General features: G+C 52.0%; 2 protein-coding genes across 2 annotated transcripts in view; one reads left to right on the forward strand and one right to left on the reverse strand.

Annotated features, from left to right (window-relative positions):
* Nucleotides 1-5860, forward strand: part of LOC124465837 (FHF complex subunit HOOK interacting protein 1A-like) — a 7959-nt gene extending 2099 nt beyond the window's left edge. The window contains exons 3-12 of the mRNA XM_047017465.1: nucleotides 81-239; nucleotides 402-488; nucleotides 676-843; nucleotides 966-1045; nucleotides 1594-1733; nucleotides 2228-2806; nucleotides 2868-3371; nucleotides 3466-3638; nucleotides 4521-4641; nucleotides 4795-5860. Coding sequence (XP_046873421.1) covers nucleotides 81-239; nucleotides 402-488; nucleotides 676-843; nucleotides 966-1045; nucleotides 1594-1733; nucleotides 2228-2806; nucleotides 2868-3371; nucleotides 3466-3638; nucleotides 4521-4641; nucleotides 4795-5192 — 2409 coding nt within the window. The 3' untranslated portion in view covers nucleotides 5193-5860. The remainder of the gene's footprint in view (nucleotides 1-80; nucleotides 240-401; nucleotides 489-675; nucleotides 844-965; nucleotides 1046-1593; nucleotides 1734-2227; nucleotides 2807-2867; nucleotides 3372-3465; nucleotides 3639-4520; nucleotides 4642-4794) is intronic.
* A 2448-nt stretch (nucleotides 5861-8308) lies between these two features.
* Nucleotides 8309-19282, reverse strand: LOC124465927 (F-box/WD repeat-containing protein 7-like). The gene is made up of 11 exons (XM_047017589.1): nucleotides 18963-19282; nucleotides 17664-17737; nucleotides 17416-17542; nucleotides 16111-16245; nucleotides 15741-15864; nucleotides 14819-14946; nucleotides 14483-14596; nucleotides 10840-11021; nucleotides 10408-10633; nucleotides 9721-9931; nucleotides 8309-9051 (listed from the first exon to the last, which is right to left on the reverse strand). The coding sequence occupies exons 1-11, from the start codon at nucleotides 18999-19001 to the stop codon at nucleotides 8786-8788; spliced, it is 1626 nt and encodes a 541-aa protein (XP_046873545.1). The 5' UTR covers nucleotides 19002-19282; the 3' UTR covers nucleotides 8309-8785.
* Nucleotides 19283-20007: the final 725 nt, after the last annotated feature.

Below are 20007 nucleotides of genomic sequence, written 5' to 3' on the forward strand. Positions count from 1 at the left end.
GTGTGTGTGGTGTGTGTGTGTGTGTGTGTGTGTGTGGTGTGTGTGTGTGTGGTGTGTGTGTGTGTGTGTGTGTGTGTCAGGTGCTGGCTACAGGCCTCAGTGGGCTGTACTCGTCCCTCCCCGCCCGGCTGTGTGTGTTCAGTGAGGACTGGTTCAGCCTGGAGCCGTCTGACTGGAGCCAGGTTCCTGCCCTCGTCCAGATCCTCAACTCCCTGCACTTCTGCTGCTCAGTCATCAGGGTGAGACACACACACACACAGAGAGAGAGACACACACACAGACAGACACACACACACAAACCACACACACATGTATAAATGTAAATCATAAGTTAAGCATACATGTTTGATGCAGGAGTGGTATCACCCTCTCTCTCCCCCCCCCCCCCCCCCCCGCCTCAGGTGGCCCATCCCTCCATCAGGGCCCAGTTGCTAGGATACATCTATAATGGCTTCCTGGTCCCTGTATTGGCTCCTGCTCTGCACAAGGTCAGTAACACTCACTGCCATTGGCTGCTGCTCTGCACAAGTTCAGTAACACTCACCGCCATTGGCTGCTGTACTTCCCACCATTGGTTGGTCGCTTTTCTGCGTTTAAACTCACCTGTCCCTCCCTCCCTCACCCTGATTGGTGCGCGTGAATCTTCCTGGTGTGCTGCCATGTGATTGGCTGCAGCTGACGCTGGAGGAAGTGATGACGACCACGGCGTACTTGGAGCTGTTCCTGCGCTCGGTGTCGGAGCCAGCGCTGCTGCGCTGCTTCCTGTCCTTCATCCTCACGCACACACACGACGGCCTGCACATCCTGGACACCCTGGTCAGCAGGGTCAACACGCCCTTCCAGGTACACACACACACACACATGCAGTACATATGCAGTACAGACACACACATTTAAGAAAGATGTTAGCTGTGGCTAATATTCCTGTCTGTGGTGTTTGTGTGTGTGTGTGTGTGTGTGTGTAGCTGGGCACAGTCTCCCTGGCTCTGTTCCGTACCCTGATTGGTCTGTTCTGTGAGGACGTCATGCTGCAGCTCATCCTGAGGTGAGTGTGTGTGTGTCTCACCTGTCAGGTGTGAGTGTGTGTGTGTCTCACCTGTCAGGTGTTAGAGTGTGTGTGTCTCACCTGTCAGGTGTGAGTGTGTGTGTGTCTCACCTGTCAGGTGTTAGAGTGTGTGTGTCTCACCTGTCAGGTGTTAGAGTGTGTGTGTCTCACCTGTCAGGTGTTAGAGTGTGTGTGTCTCACCTGTCAGGTGTTAGAGTGTGTGTGTCTCACCTGTCAGGTGTTAGAGTGTGTGTGTCTCACCTGTCAGGTGTTAGAGTGTGTGTGTCTCACCTGTCAGGTGTTAGAGTGTGTGTGTCTCACCTGTCAGGTGTTAGAGTGTGTGTGTCTCACCTGTCAGGTGTTAGAGTGTGTGTGTCTCACCTGTCAGGTGTTAGAGTGTGTGTGTCTCACCTGTCAGGTGTTAGAGTGTGTGTGTCTCACCTGTCAGGTGTTAGAGTGTGTGTGTCTCACCTGTCAGGTGTTAGAGTGTGTGTGTCTCACCTGTCAGGTGTTAGAGTGTGTGTGTCTCACCTGTGTGCTGCCTTCAGGTACCTGGTCCCCTGTGCTGGCCCAGGTGTGCAGGAGAGAGACTGCTACTCCTGCTCTGCCTCCAGACTCCTCCTCCTCAGCCCCCCCTGGAGCCTCAGCCCCTCCCACAGCCAGCACCTCCTCTGGCCCGGGGGTACAGGTGACACACACACACCACACACACATACCATACACACACACACCATACACACACACCACACACACACACCCTACACACACACACATACCATACACACACACACACACCATACACACACACCACACACGCACACCATACACACACACCATACACACACACATACCATACACACACACCACACACACACACCATACACACACACCATACACACACACATACCACACACACACACCATACACACACACCATACACACACACCATACATACACACACACCACACACACACACCATACATACACACATACCATACACACACACCATACACACACACACCATACACACACACACACCATACACACACACCATACATACACACGTACACATTGTGGCATTGTCCAGACCCATGGCATAAATATTAATTCTACCCTCCCTCCCTCCCTCCCCCCTCCCTCCCTCCCCCCTCTCCCTCCTCTCCTCCCCCCTCCCTCCCCCAGGGTCTCCCCTCTCTGGAGAGGACAGCGTGGGCTACCAGCGTGACCCCGCCCCGCCCCTCCCCCTGCAGGTGATCTACCTCCACTACCTCCAGGACGCCCGTGTCTCCATCCAGACAGCGCTCTGGGCATGCTCAGTCTGGTCCGCGCCCTACGACGGCCTCAGCCCCGCCCCCGCAGACCCCCTGCAGGGGGAGGAGGGGGGAGAGACGGGGGAAGAGGTGAGCAGGGGGAGGACGGACACTTCAACCCCGCCCCCTTCCCTCGCCACCACCCCCGAACCCGTGACCGGGGGCAATGTGGAACTGGAGTGGGACGACATGTTCGATGTGGCTCCAGATGAGGGGGCGGGGCCAGGCGAGGGTCAGGGGGCGGGGGCCCAGGGGGGGGGGGCTCAGGGGGGGCCCGAGCCCCCACAGCACCTCCAGGCCCTGAGGAGGACGGCCACCCTGCTGGTCCGGGGCTCCTACATCGAGGAGGACGGTTTCCAGGACGACGTCCTCGTCTATGACCTCATCGCCCAGAAGGACGCCTCCGCACATGCTCAGAGACGCAGCGCTGTGGGGGCCAGGCAGGGGGGAGGTGGGGGGAGGGAGGGGGCCAGGCAGGGGGGAGGGGGGGGGGAGGGAGGGGGCCAGGCAGGGGGGCGGGGGCGCCGGGGAGGAGTGTGTAACAACTCTCACCAATGGGCAGAACTGTGGGGAGCGCAGGGTGAACAGGGAGGAGGAGGAGGAGGAGAGGAGGCTGGATCCAAACATGAACGTGAACAGGGTCGTGACCCTGGAGAACAACCAGCTGACCTCTGACCTCTGCAACGGTTACGCTGCCCCTACCCTGACCCCTGACCCTACCCTGACCCCTGACCCTGCCCCAACCCCTGACCCTGCCCTGACCCCTGCTGGAGATGACTTCCTGTCTCAATACCGGGCGCTCATGCTCTCTCTGGGGGCGGAGCCTGACGAGGATGACATCAGCGGTGACATCAGCTCATTCAGGAGGCGTGTGGAGAGTCTGAGGAAGAGGAGGCAGGAGGAAGAGGAGGAGGAAGAGGAGCTATGCAGGTTCCTCTCAGAGGAACCACAACCAGATCTAGAACAAGAGAACGTTCTAGAAGCAGGAAGCAGGAAGCAGGGAGTCCCATTCACAGGTGATGAGGATGATGATGATTAGACTTGACTGGGTGTTCTAGACTGTGTGTTGTAGACTGTGCGTTCTAAGCCATGTGTTCTGTGTTTCCACAGGTCCGTTCATCAGTGTTCTGCTGTCCCGTCTGGAGAACCTTCTGGAGAACTCCATCCCTGTGAACCTGCTGGTGACGGGGATCCTCTCCCAGCTGGCCTGCCACCCTCAACCCCTGCTGCACGCCTTCCTGCTCAACACACACACACAGCCCGGCACGCGCACGCTCTACCAGGTACACACCCCTGCTGCACGCCTTCCTGCTCAACACACACACACAGCCCGGCACGCGCACGCTCTACCAGGTACACACCCCTGCTGCACGCCTTCCTGCTCAACACACACACACAGCCCGGCACGCGCACGCTCTACCAGGTACACACCCCTGCTGCACGCCTTCCTGCTCAACACACACACTTTTTTTAAAACACTGGACCATGAAAAACTGTTGAATCATACCTTCAAATAAAACACAGTCAAATTCACTTAGAGCTTAAAGTTTAAATTCTTAAATATGAACATTAACTTAATGACTGCCGGCCAACCAATAGAAAAAATTATTAAAATGTTGCCCTATTATTTTATAGCCCCTGTAAACTGCACACAAACTAAGGCTACTTTAAACAATAAATAAAAGGTAAACTAAATATAACAAATAAAAGTTAACTTAAAATATAAACAAACAAAAAACTAGGCTATGCAAAGCTAGTGCTTTGGTATGTTCACATTCTTGTGCAAAAACAAGAGCTGCTCATTGGCTCTTTCTAGAGCTGGTCATTGGCTCTTTCTCGGTAATGCCCCTCCTCAGATACGTTATGAACAGTGTTGGGTAACGTTACTTTTTAAAGTTACAAATTACTGTTACTAGTTACATTCCTTGTAAAGTAACTAGTTACGTTTTACCTTGACCTTTTGCTCGGTGTGTGTGTGTGTATGTATGGTGTGTATGGTGTGTGTGTGTATGGTGTGAATGGTGTGTGTGTGTGTATGGTGTGTGTGTGTGTGTGTATGGTGTGTGTGTGTATGGTGTGAATGGTGTGTGTATGGTGTGTGTGGTGTGTGTGTGTATGGTGTGTGTGGTGTGTGTGTGTATGGTGTGTATGGTGTGTGTGTGCAGGTGCTGGTGTCGGTGGGGGCCCAGATAGAGCAGTATGTATCAGCCAGACCAGAGCTGCCTGCCCTGCTCAGACAGGCCTGGAGCTTCCTGTTAGCCAGGGAGGAGCTACTGAAGACCAGAGGTGAGCACACACACACACATACACATACACACACACACACACACACACACACACTTCCTGTTAGACAGGGAGGAGCTACTGAAAATCAGAGGTGACACACACACACACAAGACAGACACACACACTCACCCCCCTGGCCCCCTCTTCCTCCAGAGTGTGCTATGGAGGGCGATGCAGGGGACCTCCTGAACGGCCACAGTGTTCCTGTTTCCTCCGGGGCCTGCCGGCCCCCCAGCAGTGTGCCTCCCTGCCCCCCCATCCCCGCCCCCGCACGCAGCCGCGTGTTCGCCCTCGTCCTCTACGCTGAGTTCCTCAAGGAGTTGGCCGCCATCGCCCAGGAGCACGCCATCGCCCAGGACCACGCCATCGCCCAGGACCACGCCATCGCCCAGGACCACGCCATCGCCCAGGAGCACGCCATCGCCCAGGACCACGCCATCGCCCAGGACCACGCCATCGCCCAGGACCACGCCATCGCCCAGGACCACGCCATCGCCCAGGACCACGCCATCGCCCAGGAGCACGCCGTCCTGCCTGTCCTGGAGAAGTAACACACACACTCACAAATACACACACACACACACACGCACTGAGGTGCTGTAACAGACTCAGAATCCCATGCTGTGACACATCTCTGTATGTTGTTGATAGTGTCTTCCTTGCATTGATAAATAGTTATATAGATTTGATATATATATTTTGTATATTTATTTGACATGCAGTGTATGTATGATGTTATTCTGGCAGGGATGACTGCAGGTCATGTGACTGCAGGTCACGTGACTGCAGGTCACGTGACTGCAGGTCACGTGACTGCAGGTCACGTGACTGCAGGTCACGTGACTGCAGGTCACGTGACTGCAGGTCACGTGACTGCAGGTCACGTGACTGCAGGTCACGTGACTGCAGGTCACGTGACTGCAGGTCACGTGACTGAAGGTTGTGAATACTAGAACATCAATTACGGAGAAACTTCAACATCAGAACTTTGATTGTTATTTTGAGATTGTTTACTTTTTCTTTTATTATTTCCTGTATGTTCAGTTATTCAGTTATAATCAGTTATCTTCTATAAAATGTGAATTAAAAACTCAATGATGACCAGGAACAAAACATTAGGTGCGTTCGACATGGTCTGACTTCCTGCGGCGCTGCAGCTGGCTGCAGGCGGCTGACTTGAAACAGTGAATTCTGGTTAGACTCTTTGTCTGATTTGAGACGGCGCCGAGGACACGTCACTGTGACGTCGCCATCAAAGTCCCGTGAAATCGATACGAGAACTGCCGGCTGTGTAGCCGAGCGCATTTTCTCAAGAGCAACTGCACGGGTTGTAATGACGACACAGCTATTTCATGATTGGCCAGACTCACACACGACAACTTTGACGCGTGTTTTGTAATTATTCTGACACCTTCAGTGTCGCCAATGCTCAAATCCGGACCAAACTGTTGAATTGAATAAAACAATTATTGAAGAAACGTTTTTACTCCGCCTCTTCACTTACAGAAAGACGAAGTTAAATTATAAATAAAGTAAAGTAAGCAAACAGCACTTAATCGGCCGTGACTGACGTCAACGCAGCAAACCACGAGAAGCTGAAATGTCCGACTTCACAGAGCCGTTTTCAACTCCTCCCCGACTGCAAGCGGCTACTCTCGCCGGTCGTTTCATGCAGCCGCAGTCCATGTCGAACGCACCTATTGTTCCACCTTCTCATTTCCTCTGACATGATGTCACTTCCTCTGACATGAGGTCACTTCCTCTGATATGTTGTCACTTCTTCTGATATGCTGTCACTTCCTGTAACATGCTATCACTTTCTAATGTTGTTGTTGTTGTGGTCCCAGACCAGATGGATGGATTTAATGTTCATTAATGTTGTTGGTCTTCAGCATTGATCTGTGCATCTCTGCTGCCCCTCCTGGCCAGGGAGGGGAATGCAGCCAGCAAGAAACATTTGCCAAAATGAACTCAAAAGATTAAACTAATTTCGACAATCAGTCAGTTTGGTGTAAATAGTCTGTGTTCTGTGTTTCGAGGTGTGTTTGCAGGGCCCTGTGTGTGTGTGTGTGTGTGCAGTTCTGAGGCCTACCACTAGAGGAGACACATGCTCACTCAGACAGTGGAGCTGGACTGGTCCTCCGGGCAGCGCGTGGAGAACATCCACGTCTTAGTGGGTTGCCATGGAGAAGGTTTCTGGTCTTATCTGAGTGGGTTGCCATGGAGAAGGTTTCTGGTCTTATCTGAGGGTGTTGCCATGGAGAAGGTTTCTGGTCGGCTGGTTTTGATTTGGGGTGTTTCTGGAGGACAGAACACACTAGAACTTCCTGCAGCTCAGTTTAGAGTTTAAAGTAGACTGCTCTGTTGCCCTGGTAACAGTCTACTATGGCAAATACTGTCCTAGGCTGTCTCTCTCACTATGTCTCTCTATGTCTCTCTATGTCTCTCTCTGTGTGTGTGTGTCAGATATCCATAATGCAGTGATCATCTGTTTCTCTCTGTAGGGGTTAGAGAGGGTTAGATGATGCTCTAGTCTCTATCTCCTATCTCTCTACTCCCTCCCCCTGCTTCCTGTCCATCCCCCTCTCTCTCTCTCTCTCTCTCTCTCTCTCTCTCTCTCTCTCCCCCCATATATAGAGGGCATGTATGAATGTTAAGTTAAACGTCAAACTGCCGCACACATATTTACTCCCTTTGAGACACACTCACACGCAGTATATACTGTATATGTGGTGTTGTGTCTGTGTATGGTGTGTATCTGTTAGTGAAGTGTGGTGTGGTTGCTTTTAGTCTGATTAGGTCCATGACGTTCTTGCAGTTGTTCAATTACTGGAATGAACACTAAAAGGCACACACACACACACACACACACACACTGAGGGGTCACACACTGCCAACAGAGACACACACACTAAAGGCCGATTTATACTTTCTCCGACTCCGTTACGGACAGACATACGCACGTCGGACGGATTGGTTAAATTTATACTACTCCGACGGCTCTGCGTGCTGAAAGCAATTCCCCGCCAGAACAGTAGATAGCGCTGCACTGCGATGCTAGCTAGGTTATCGAAAAGTCGGAGCAAATTTACAAATGAGCCGTTTCATCAATAAAATAAGCACAATTTCAGCAACTACACTGCCCATTTCTCGTCATATTTTAATTCAGATGCTGATTTACATGCACTATTTAGCTGAAATATGAATTGTAAAAACGTACAACAATGGCGGTCAAAGGATTCTGTTTTCTTGTTGGTCACGGCAACCCCGCCCCTGACTCAAGCGGTTCTTAATACGGGCCAATCACAGCCAAGGGATATCCGTAAAATGACGGACTGACGGACGGATAGTCAGGAAAATCAGGAGGTGCATGCAGAGCTCTGCGAGGGCTCTGCGAGGACACGCAGAGGGCGTTTCTTGACGGAGAGGGCGTTCCCCGTGTGCGTGTGCGTAAAAACGCAGAAGTATAAATTGGCCTTAACACACAGAGTCGCATACACTGCCCTGCACACACTGAGGTAACAGACACTGCCAACAGACACAGTGAGGGGTCACACACTGCTAACAGAGACACACACACACTGTAACACACACCGCCCTGCATGTGTGTTACACCACCACACAGGACGCATATATTTAAAAAATGATATTTATTTAGCATGATGCCTCCTCCCCTCTTCCTCCCCTGCCCCCCCCTCCTCTCTTCCTCATCTCATCCAGACCGTATATATATCTCTCCTATATAAAATCATCAGTATTTACATCATCTCTATGTACACTATCTACAACCTGTCACAGAGGTCTCTCTGGGCTGGGGGGCTGGGGGGGGAGACAGGGGGAGACGGGGGAGACAGGGGGAGACAGGGGGAGGTGGGGTCTCATCTCTCATGTGTCATTGTTGGGGGAGGGGGGCAGGGGGGAGGGGGTGTGTGTCCAGATGAGAACATCACCAAGTCTAGCAAAGAACTCTCACATCCTCACATCTCTCATTCTACACCTCCTCCTTCATCCCTCCATCCTCCCTCATCTCCGACCGCCTCAAAATGCTCCTCGTCCCTCAGTGATGACGTCATCCTCACTGGCCCAGGGGGAAGTACAGCACCATGATCTTGGTGCTCCTCGTCCCTGAGTGATGATGTCATCCTCACTGGCCCAGGGGGAAGTCCAGCACCATGATCTTGGTGTCCTCGCTCCCGTTGCGGCTCCCCGCTGCACACACCAGCCTGGTGTCGGACGCCCGGATCCTCCACACCACGCCCCCCTCCCCCCGGCGAGGCAGGGTCACCAGGTCGCGAAGCCACGCCCCCGTGGCCAGGTCCCACAGCTTGACGGTGCCATCGTCAGAGGAGGAGAGGAGCAGAGAGCGACAGAACTGCAGACATGTGACCGCGCTCTGGTGTTTGTTAGGACCTGGGGAGGAGGGGAGGAGGGGAGGAGCAGAAACAATGTTAGGTTATGAGATTGTGTTCATGCTCAGTGATCAGATACAAGGACTGTTTGTGCTCTGTTGATGGAGGCAGGAATGTGTGTGTGTGAGAGTGAGTGTGTGAACGGCAACCTAGATACTGAGGTGACCTCGTCATCCCTAGAACTCTCTCTGCCTTTCTCCCTCTACCTCTCCCTCACTTAGTCTAACCCAGTTGGGCCCAGGTCTAACCTACCCTGCAGGGTGTGTATGCAGGGCCCAGGTCTAACCTACCCTGCAGGGTGTGTATGCAGCCCCCAGGTCTAACCTATCCTGCAGGGTGTGTATGCAGGGCCCAGGTCTAACCTACCCTGCAGGGTGTGTATGCAGGGCCCAGGTCTAACCTACCCTGCAGGGTGTGTATGCAGCCCCCAGGTCTAACCTACCCTGCAGGGTGTGTATGCAGGGCCCAGGTCTAACCTACCCTGCAGGGTGTGTATGCAGGGCCCAGGTCTAACCTACCCTGCAGGGTGTGTATGCAGCCCCCAGGTCTAACCTACCCTGCAGGGTGTGTATGCAGGGCCCAGGTCTAACCTATCCTGCAGGGTGTGTATGCAGGGCCCAGGTCTAACCTACCCTGCAGGGTGTGTATGCAGGGCCCAGGTCTAACCTACCCTGCAGGGTGTGTATGCAGCGCCCGGTCCGGACGTCCCAGACCCTGATGGTTGAGTCTGCATTCCCCGACACCAGCAGCCGGCCCCTCAGCTCCATGCCGCTGGTCAGGGACTGGTGCCCGGTCAGCGTGTGGACACACCTTCCACTCTCCGCGTCCCAGACCCGCACGGACGTGTCCAGGGAGCCGCTCACCACGAACACACCGTCAAACTGAGGACACACCACAAACACACCGTCAAACTGAGGACACACCACAAACACACCGTCAAACTGAGGACACACCACGAACACACCGTCAAACTGAGGACACACCACAAACACACCACGAACACACCGTCAAACTGAGGACACACCACGAACACACCACAAACACACCGTCAAACTGAGGACACACCACGAACACACCACGAACACACCGTCAAACTGAGGACACACCACGAACACACCACGAACACACCGTCAAACTGAGGACACACCACGAACACACCGTCAAACTGAGGACACACCACGAACACACCGTCAAACTGAGGACACACCACAAACACACCACAAACACACCGTCAAACTGAGGACACGAGGGGGAGCTGGGTTACAGCAGGTCAGGGGACGTGTATCAGGGTGTGTGTGTCTGAGTGCGTGTACTTGTGTGTATGAGGGTGTGTATGTGTGTGTGTGAGTGTGTGTACCTGCAGGGAGTAGACCCTGTTGGTGTGTCCCTCCAGGGTGTGTGTGCAGGTCTCTGTGTCTGGGTCCCAGATCTTCACCACAGAGTCGTACCCCCCGCTGACCACCTTGCGCCCGTCGTACTGGACGCACCGCACAGCCGCCTGGTGTCCTAGCAACACGTGCAGGCAGCGTCCTGATTGGATGTCCCACATGCGGAGGGAGGCGTCCCTGGAGCCACTCACCACCCTATGGGCGGAGTTAGGAAAAGGGGCAGAGTTAGGGGAGGGGGCGGAGGTAGAAGAGGGGGCGGAGTTAGGAGAGGGGGCGGAGTTAGGAGAGGGGGCAGGAGAAGAGTTAGAACTGGTTGGACAATGATTCTCTGTGTGTTTATCTTTGTGTGATTGTGTGTGTTTGTGGACAGTATTTACGTGTACAGTGTGTGTGTGTCTTACGTGTCCTGGTGCAGGTGCAAGCAGCGCACGGTGGAGGTGTGTCCGAGCAGCGTGTGCAAACACTCCCCGCTGGAGACGTCCCAAACACGCAGCGTCCTATCAGTGGAGCCGCTCACCAGCAGGGCCCCGCCCATCTGGGAACACCACACCCCCCCGGAGTGGCCCTCCAACGTACGAACACACTGAGGAGAGAGAGAGAGACAGGTTACACACACACACACACACTGAGGAGAGAGAGACAGGTTACACACACACACACTGAGTAGAGAGAGAGACAGGTTACACACACACTGAGGAGAGAGAGAGACAGGTTACACACACACTGAGGAGAGAGAGACAGGTTACACACACACACACTGAGGAGAGAGAGAAAGGTTACACACACACACACACACTGAGGAGAGAGAGACAGGTTACACACACACACACACTGAGAGAGAGACAGGTTACACACACACTGAGGAGAGAGAGAGAGACAGGTTACACACACACACACTGAGGAGAGAGAGAGAGACAGGTTACACACACACACACTGAGGAGAGAGAGAGAGACAGGTTACACACACACACACTGAGGAGAGAGAGAGAGAGAGACAGGTTACACACACACTGAGGAGAGAGAGACAGGTTACACACACACACACTGAGGAGAGAGAGAGAGAGACAGGTTACACACACACTGAGGAGAGAGAGACAGGTTACACACACACACACTGAGGAGAGAGAGACAGGTTACACACACACACACTGAGGAGAGAGAGAGAGACAGGTTATACACACACACACTGAGGAGAGAGAGAGAGACAGGTTACACACACACACTGAGGAGAGAGAGAGAGACAGGTTACACACACACACACTGAGGAGAGAGAGAGAGACAGGTTATACACACACTGAGGAGAGAGAGAGAGAGACAGGTTACACACACACTGAGAAGAGAGAGAGAGACAGGTTACACACACACACACACTGAGGAGAGAGAGACAGGTTACACACACACACTGAGGAGAGAGAGAGAGACAGATTACACACACACACACACTGAGGAGAGAGACAGAGACAGGTTACACACATACACACTGAGGAGAGAGAGAGAGACAGGTTACACACACACTGAGGAGAGAGAGAGAGACAGGTTACACACACACACACTGAGAGAGAGAGAGACAGGTTACACACACAAACACTGAGGAGAGAGAGAGAGACAGGTTACACACACACACACTGAGGAGAGAGAGAGAGACAGGTTATACACACACACACTGAGGAGAGAGAGAGAGACAGGTTACACACACACACTGAGGAGAGAGAGAGAGACAGGTTACACACACACACACTGAGGAGAGAGAGAGAGACAGGTTATACACACACTGAGGAGAGAGAGAGAGAGACAGGTTACACACACACTGAGAAGAGAGAGAGAGACAGGTTACACACACACACACACACTGAGGAGAGAGACAGGTTACACACACACACTGAGGAGAGAGAGAGAGACAGGTTACACACACACACCCACTGAGGAGAGAGACAGAGACAGGTTACACACATACACACTGAGGAGAGAGAGAGAGACAGGTTACACACACACTGAGGAGAGAGAGAGAGACAGGTTACACACACACACACTGAGAGAGAGAGAGACAGGTTACACACACACACACACTGAGGAGAGAGAGAGAGACAGGTTACACACACACACACTGAGGAGAGAGAGAGAGACAGGTTACACACACACACACTGAGGAGAGAGAGAGAGACAGGTTATACACACACACACTGAGGAGAGAGAGAGAGACAGGTTACACACACACACTGAGGAGAGAGAGAGAGACAGGTTACACACACACACACTGAGGAGAGAGAGAGAGACAGGTTATACACACACTGAGGAGAGAGAGAGAGAGACAGGTTACACACACACTGAGAAGAGAGAGAGAGACAGGTTACACACACACACACACACTGAGGAGAGAGACAGGTTACACACACACACTGAGGAGAGAGAGAGAGACAGGTTACACACACACACACACTGAGGAGAGAGACAGAGACAGGTTACACACATACACACTGAGGAGAGAGAGAGAGACAGGTTACACACACACTGAGGAGAGAGAGAGAGACAGGTTACACACACACACACTGAGAGAGAGAGAGACAGGTTACACACACACACACTGAGGAGAGAGAGAGAGACAGGTTACACACACACACACTGAGGAGAGAGAGAGAGACAGGTTACACACACACACACTGAGGAGAGAGAGAGAGACAGGTTACACACACACACACACTGAGGAGAGAGAGACAGGTTACACACACACTGAGGAGAGAGAGAGAGACAGGTTACACACACACACACTGAGGAGAGAGAGAGAGACAGGTTACACACACACACACTGAGGAGAGAGAGACAGGTTACACACACTGAGGAGAGAGAGAGAGACAGGTTACACACACACACATTCCCCAGAAGTTCCCATACAGGAACTGAGTTTTTATTTTTAAACACTGAAAGTGCTGACTCTTCCATTCCTCCCAGGAGAGGAGGGAGGGGAGAGGGAGGGGAGAGGGAGAGAGGGAGAGAGGGAGAGAGGGAGAGAGGATGTATGGAGGGATAGAGAGAGGGGATGTATTCCCCGTGGATCAAAGATCCTTGAATGAACCACTGAAACAGTGTGTGTGTGTGTGTAACCTGTCTCTCTCTCCTCAGAGTGTGAGTGTGTGTAACCTGTCTCTCTCTCCTCAGTGTGTGTGTGTGTGTGTAACCTGTCTCTCTCTCCTCAGTGTGTGTGGGTGTTCAATGTGTTCTGTACATATTTGTACATTGTTCAGAGTCAATATTTATACTCCCAGACATTTCCCTTCTAGACAGGACAAAAGGAGGGAGGGAGAGAGAGGAGGAGAGAGTGGAGGAGGAGGAAGAGGAGGAGGGGGGAGAGAAAGAGAGAAACAGAGTATTGCGGTTTTGGTTGCTTGGATGTTGCCATGGTGACCATGGTAAATATTGAGGGTTTGATGGTGATGTCACATTCCACACATACCTGTCTGTCTGTGTACCTGTCTGTCTGTCTGCCTGTCTTATTGTTACTACAACAGTTCTCTCTGACACACAATTATTAACACACACCCAGTGTGTGGGCAGGTGGGGGCAGGTGGAGGCAGAAAACAGAGCAGGTTTGTCAGAATAAAGAATGCTCACCGAAACTTAACTGGCTCTGTGTGTGTGTGTGTGTGTGTGTGCGTGTGTGCGTGTGTGTGTGTGGTGAGTATGGTGAGTGTGTGTGTGTGTCTACAGGGTAACTAAGCCAACAGCTATTGTCTATCTGAGGGCCGATGGCAGCTTCATATAGAAAGCAGAGAAAGAGAGAGTGAGACTGAGAGAGAGAGAGAGACAGAGGAAGAGAGTGAGACTGAGAGAGAGAGAGAGAGAGAGAGAGAGAGAGAGAGAGAGAGAGAGAGAGAGAGGGAGGGGGGGGGGGGGGGGGTAGAGTGTGTTTAGTACAGACTTCACACCCTTAACATGAAAAATGAATTCTAACTCTATGACTATGACTATGAGAGGCTATGACTGCTGTGTGTGTCTTGTGTCCGACACAAACACACACACACTCCCAGACACACACTCCAGCGTGCTCACCTGGCCTGTGTCGGCACACCAGACTTTGAGGGTGTTGTCATCAGAGCCGCTGACAATCACACTGTCACTGACCTGGAGACAGGTGATCACATGACCATCATGACCCTTCAACACCTGGGAGGAGAGGGAGGGGGGAGGAGAGGGAGGGGGGAGGAGAGGGAGGGGGGAGGAGAGGGAGAGATTATAGTCTAACCTGCATACATCTGAAGTGCATGTGTGTATGAGAGTGTGTGTGTATGTGTGTGTGTGTGTGTATGAGAGGGTGTGTGTGTATGAGAGGGTGTGTGTATGAGAGTGTGTGTGTGTATGAGAGGGTGTGTGTGTGTGTGTGTGTACCTTAGGGGAGAGCACGTCCCCAGTCCTCCAGCTGGCCTCGATGCAGTGCTGTCTGACGTAGGCACTCTTCCAGGGACTCCCCTCCCCCCCCTTCCTCCTCCTCTGGAGAGACACGGCTTCATCTATACCTGCACACAAACACACACATGCACACACACACACACTGACTTAGTATCAGCACCATGATTAGTTTATATTAGACTCCTGCCCTTTTATATGAAGGTAATGTATGCTAGGTGTGTATGGTGTGTGTGTATGGTGTGTGTGTATGGTGTGTATGGTGTGTGTGTGTGGTGTGTGTGTGTGGTGTATGGTGTGTGTGTATGGTGTGTGTGTCGTGTGTATGGTGTGTGTGTGTATGGTGTGTGTGTATGGTGTGTATGGTGTGTGTGTGTGGTGTGTGTGTGTGGTGTATGGTGTGTGTGTAAGGTGTATGGTGTGTGTGTGTGTGTGTGGTGTATGGTGTGTGTGTAAGGTGTATGGTGTGTGTGTGTGTGGTGTGTGTGTATGGTGTGTGTGTGTGTGGTGTATGGTGTGTGTGTGTGTGTGTGGTGTATGGTATATGGTGTGTGTGTATGGTGTGTGTGTGTGGTGTGTGTGTGTATGGTGTGTGTGTGGTGTATGGTGTGTGTGTGTGGTGTATGGTGTGTGTGTGTGTGTGTGGTGTATGGTGTGTGTGTGTGTGGTGTATGGTGTGTGTGTAAGGTGTATGGTGTGTGTGTGTGTGTGTGGTGTGTGTGTGTGTGTGTGGTGTATGGTGTGTGTGTGTGGTGTATGGTGTGTGTGTGTGTGTGTGGTGTGTGTGTGTGTGTGTGGTGTATGGTGTGTGTGTAAGGTGTATGGTGTGTGTGTGTGTGTGTGGTGTGTGTGTGTGTGTGTGGTGTATGGTGTGTGTGTGTATGGTGTGTGTGTGTGTGCCTACCCTCCTCCCTGCACTTCTCCCTCCACAGCAGGTTGTCCTCGGCCAGCTGCCTCCAGCAGCGGCAGGTCTGAGCAGCCTGGACCAGAGCCCTGGGGTCCAGGAAGGACAGCACGTACAGGGCCAGCTGCACACACACACACACACAGGCACAGGTACACAGGCACACACACAGGCACACACACACAGGCACAGGTACACACACAGGCACACACACACAGGCACACAGGCACACACACACAGGCACACACACACAGGAAGTTGGATGTGTTAGTGCCACGCTGGTAACTGGACCTCATATCTAAGGGTTAGAGAGAAAAAGTGTGTGTGGGAGAGAAAGAGAGAGACAGAGAGAGAGAGAGAGAGACCTCACCTCCTTGGGTAGCAGTGAGATAAAGTCTCTCTGGAACTGTGGCTCCATGACCTGCATCATGTGCTTCACCTGATTGGTCTCACAGCTGTCAATCAACTCATCCAGAGCCAATAGCCTTTCAGGGCCACTCCAGGCCTTGGGAGGGACAGGAAGGGCAGAGACAGTGGTAAATAAACAAATGGTGTGTGTATAGTGTGTGTGTATGGTGTGTATGGTGTGTGTATGGTGTGTGTGTGTATGGTGTGTGTATGGTGTGTGTGTATGGTGTGTGTGGTGTGTGTGTGTGTATGGTGTGTGTGTGTATGGTGTGTGTATGGTGTGTGTGTATGATGTGTATGTATGTGGTGTGTATGGTGTGTGTGTATGTGGTGTGTGTGTATGGTGTGTGTGTATGGTGTGTGTGTATGGTGTGTGTGTATAGTGTGTATGGTGTGTGTGTATAGTGTGTATGTATGTGGTGTGTGTGTATAGTGTGTATGGAGTGTATGTGTATGGTGTGTGTGTATAGTGTGTATGTATGTGGTGTGTGTGTATAGTGTGTATGTATGTGGTGTGTGTGTATAGTGTGTATGTATAGTGTGTGTGTGTGTGGTGTGTGTGTATGGTGTGAATGTGTATGGTGTGTGTGTATGGTGTGTGTATGGTGTGTATGGTGTGTGTGTGGTGTGTGTGTATGGTGTGTGTATGGTGTGTGTATGGTGTGTGTGTATGGTGTGTGTATGGTGTGTGTGTATGGTGTGTGTATGGTGTGTGTGTGTATGGTGTGTGTGTATGGTGTGTGTGTATGGTGTGTGTATGGTGTGTGTGTATGTGTTGTGTGTGTATAGTGTGTATGGTGTGTGTATGGTGTGTGTGTATGGTGTGTATGTGTATGGTGTGTGTGTATGGTGTGTGTGTATGGTGTGTGTATGGTGTGTGTGTATGGTGTGTGTGTATAGTGTGTATGCATAGTGTGTGTGTGTGTATGGTGTGTGTGTATGGTGTGTGTATGGTGTGTGTGTATGGTGTGTGTATGGTGTGTGTATGGTGTGTGTGTATGGTGTGTATGTGTATGGTGTGTGTGTATGGTGTGTATGTGTATGGTGTGTGTGTATGGTGTGTATGTGGTGTGTGTGTATGGTGTGTATGTGGTGTGTGTGTATGGTGTGTGTATGGTGTGTGTATGGTGTGTGTGTATGGTGTGTGTATGGTGTGTGTGTATGGTGTGTGTATGGTGTATGTGTATGGTGTGTGTATGGTGTGTATGTGTATGGTGTGTGTGTATGGTGTGTATGTGGTGTGTGTGTATGGTGTGTGTGTGCTCACCTGGAAGGTGTGGAGCCAGTCCTGGAGCCCAGAAGGTGGCGGGCCTGAGGTGACTCGTCGGCGCTGAGCTGAGAGCCCATTGGCTAATCTAAGGTCTCCAAATGTGGTGGGCGTAGCCTGGTATGGGCTGGAGGAAGGCAGAGAGTCAGAGGAGTGTGTGTATAGTGTGTGTGTGTAATGTGTGTGTTTATATCATGTGTAGTGTGTGTGTGTATTGTGTGTGTAGCGTGTGTGTGTGTGTATCTTACCGCAGGTCTTTACAGTGTTTCTTCCCTGAAGGGAATGGTCTTCCATCAGGACCATGGTCCATTTTCCTCTTCATCTGCAGGAGGGGGAGAGGAACATTATAATGGAGGCTGTGGAGGCTGTGGAGGCTGTGGAGGCTGTGTATGAGAGGAACATTAAAGGAGAGAGAGGAGGAGAGAGGAGGAGAGAGGAGGAGAGAGGAGGAGAGAGGAGGAGAGAGGAGGAGAGAGGGGGAGGTGACAATAAACGCTAATCAATGCTGTCTGGTGCGGATCCTTCCAACCCACCCATTCTACCGCAGAGAGAGAGAGGTAGAGGGAGAGAGAGGTAGAGAGAGGTAGAGGGAGAGAGAGAGACCGCCCCGCCGGACTGACGTCGCCATGTTAAACAGATATGCGGCTGAATGATCGATGACTCCATCGATATACTCCGTAAAGGCGGTGAGGAGGCGGGTGAGGTATGTGGTAGAAACGCCACTCCTCTCCCGGGCCGCGCCGCGCCTCGCGCAGCCAGGCACGCCTGAAATTACAGGAATGCGACCAGCTCACTGTTCTCCCGAAATAACCGTCCTCCTCAACAGGCGGTTCCGGGTTTGCGATGGTTGGTGACCAAGCAACAATTTCAGGATGGCTAAACTAGCTTGTGGGATTTTTCAAAAGCACGTGAAGTCCATGATTTGTGTAACCTGTTCAAACAGCTACGGATACCCCGCAGGTGTGTGTGTGTGTGTGTGTGTGTGTGTGTGTGTGTGTGTGTGTGTGTGCAAGAGAGATACAGAGAAAGAGAGTATATGAATGTTGACAATTGACAGAGAGTATATGACTGTTGACAATTGACATAACCCATTAACGACAACCTAATTTATCACTTAAATCCAAATGTATTTGATGTAAACGGGCACGCGCGTCCAGTCGTTAACCATATGCCAGTGATCTGCGTCGGTTCGGCTCACGTCCATCATTAACCACCTTCAGACGTCCGCACAACCTCCACATTCTTAACCTGGCATCTACCTAACCGCCACCGACTGGCTGACACCCACACACCGCGTGGACTAACGTCACATTAGACCAGTTAGAGATTGATCCGTTTTAACCGTGGGTCAGAAAGATGGAGATCGGGCGAGCGAGCGCGTCACGATCCATCCCTCGGTTCCGCAGTGGTCTGTTTTACAAGAAGTAGGCGAGCTCAAGCTCAAGCGGTGCTGACAGCGCTGCGACTTATATCCACAGACGGTAAACAGCCGGTCATCCGTCCTGCGGAACGGTAAATGGGCCGTAAATAACGTGTTATATACTCACTTTGTAGAAGATCAGCTTCAAAGTGCCGTAGAACCCCATGGTTGTATTTATCAGTTAAACGCGCGCGTTCGCTGCCTTCCAATAAAATCCAGGGAGAATCCAAGTTAAGTTTCTTCTCATGAAAACGGAGAACTGTTTGTCCTCTCGCTCAGGTACATCCAGCAGAAACTACAGCGCGTGTGTTAACGGACATGCTCGGGCACGTCTCCCCTCGAGCAAGCTATTTCGGTGCAGCTCTGTTGGCTAGCTCGTCCACTGGTAGTAGAGCTCGGTGTCACCACTGCAGTTCTCACGGTAACTGCCAGCGCTCGAGCTCCGCAGCGGGTAGTCAGGGAACAGGAATGCTGAGATAACAACAGGGGAGGAGTCTGGGGAGAGAGAAAGAGGATGGTCTAATCTCTCTCTCTCCCCCCCCCCTCTCTCTCTTTCTCTCCCCCCCCTCTCTCTCTTTCTCTCTCCCCCCCTCTCTCTCTTTCCCTCTCTCTCTCTCCCTCTTCACCAGTGTGAGGGTGTGTGAGGTGTGTGTGAGGTGTGCGAGGTGTGTGTGTGGTGCGTGTGTGTGAGGTGTGTGTGGTGTGTGTGAGGTGTGTGTGTGAGAGAGAGAGGAGGGTGTGAAATGGATAAAGAGATGGAGGCAGAGAAGGAGAGGAGTGAGAGAGGGGGGGAGAGGAAGACGGAGAGAAGGAGAGAGAGGAGGAGAGAGGAGAGAGAGGAGAGAAAGATTAGGCTTCCTAACATTCTTGTAGTGTCGCATTACAGCCATTAAAGTTGTGACTTCTCTTTTGTCTCTTTCTTCATGTTTTACGTGTTTGTGTGCGTGTGTTTGTGTGTGTGTGTTTGTGCGTGTGTGCAAATGTGTGTGGCCAGTCCAGAGACACTTGAACAACACCTGTTTCTCATTGTCTCCATATCACTCAACCTTCCTCCTCTCCTCCTCTCCTCTCGTCTCCTCTCGTCTCCTCGTTCCAGGGTTCTAAGGACAGTGATGACCAGGGTTCCATCCTAACAGCATCAACCAATAAGGAGCAGAATGAGTTACCATGGA

Source organism: Hypomesus transpacificus, unplaced genomic scaffold, assembly GCF_021917145.1.
Source record: "Hypomesus transpacificus isolate Combined female unplaced genomic scaffold, fHypTra1 scaffold_61, whole genome shotgun sequence".
NCBI lineage: Eukaryota > Metazoa > Chordata > Actinopteri > Osmeriformes > Osmeridae > Hypomesus > Hypomesus transpacificus.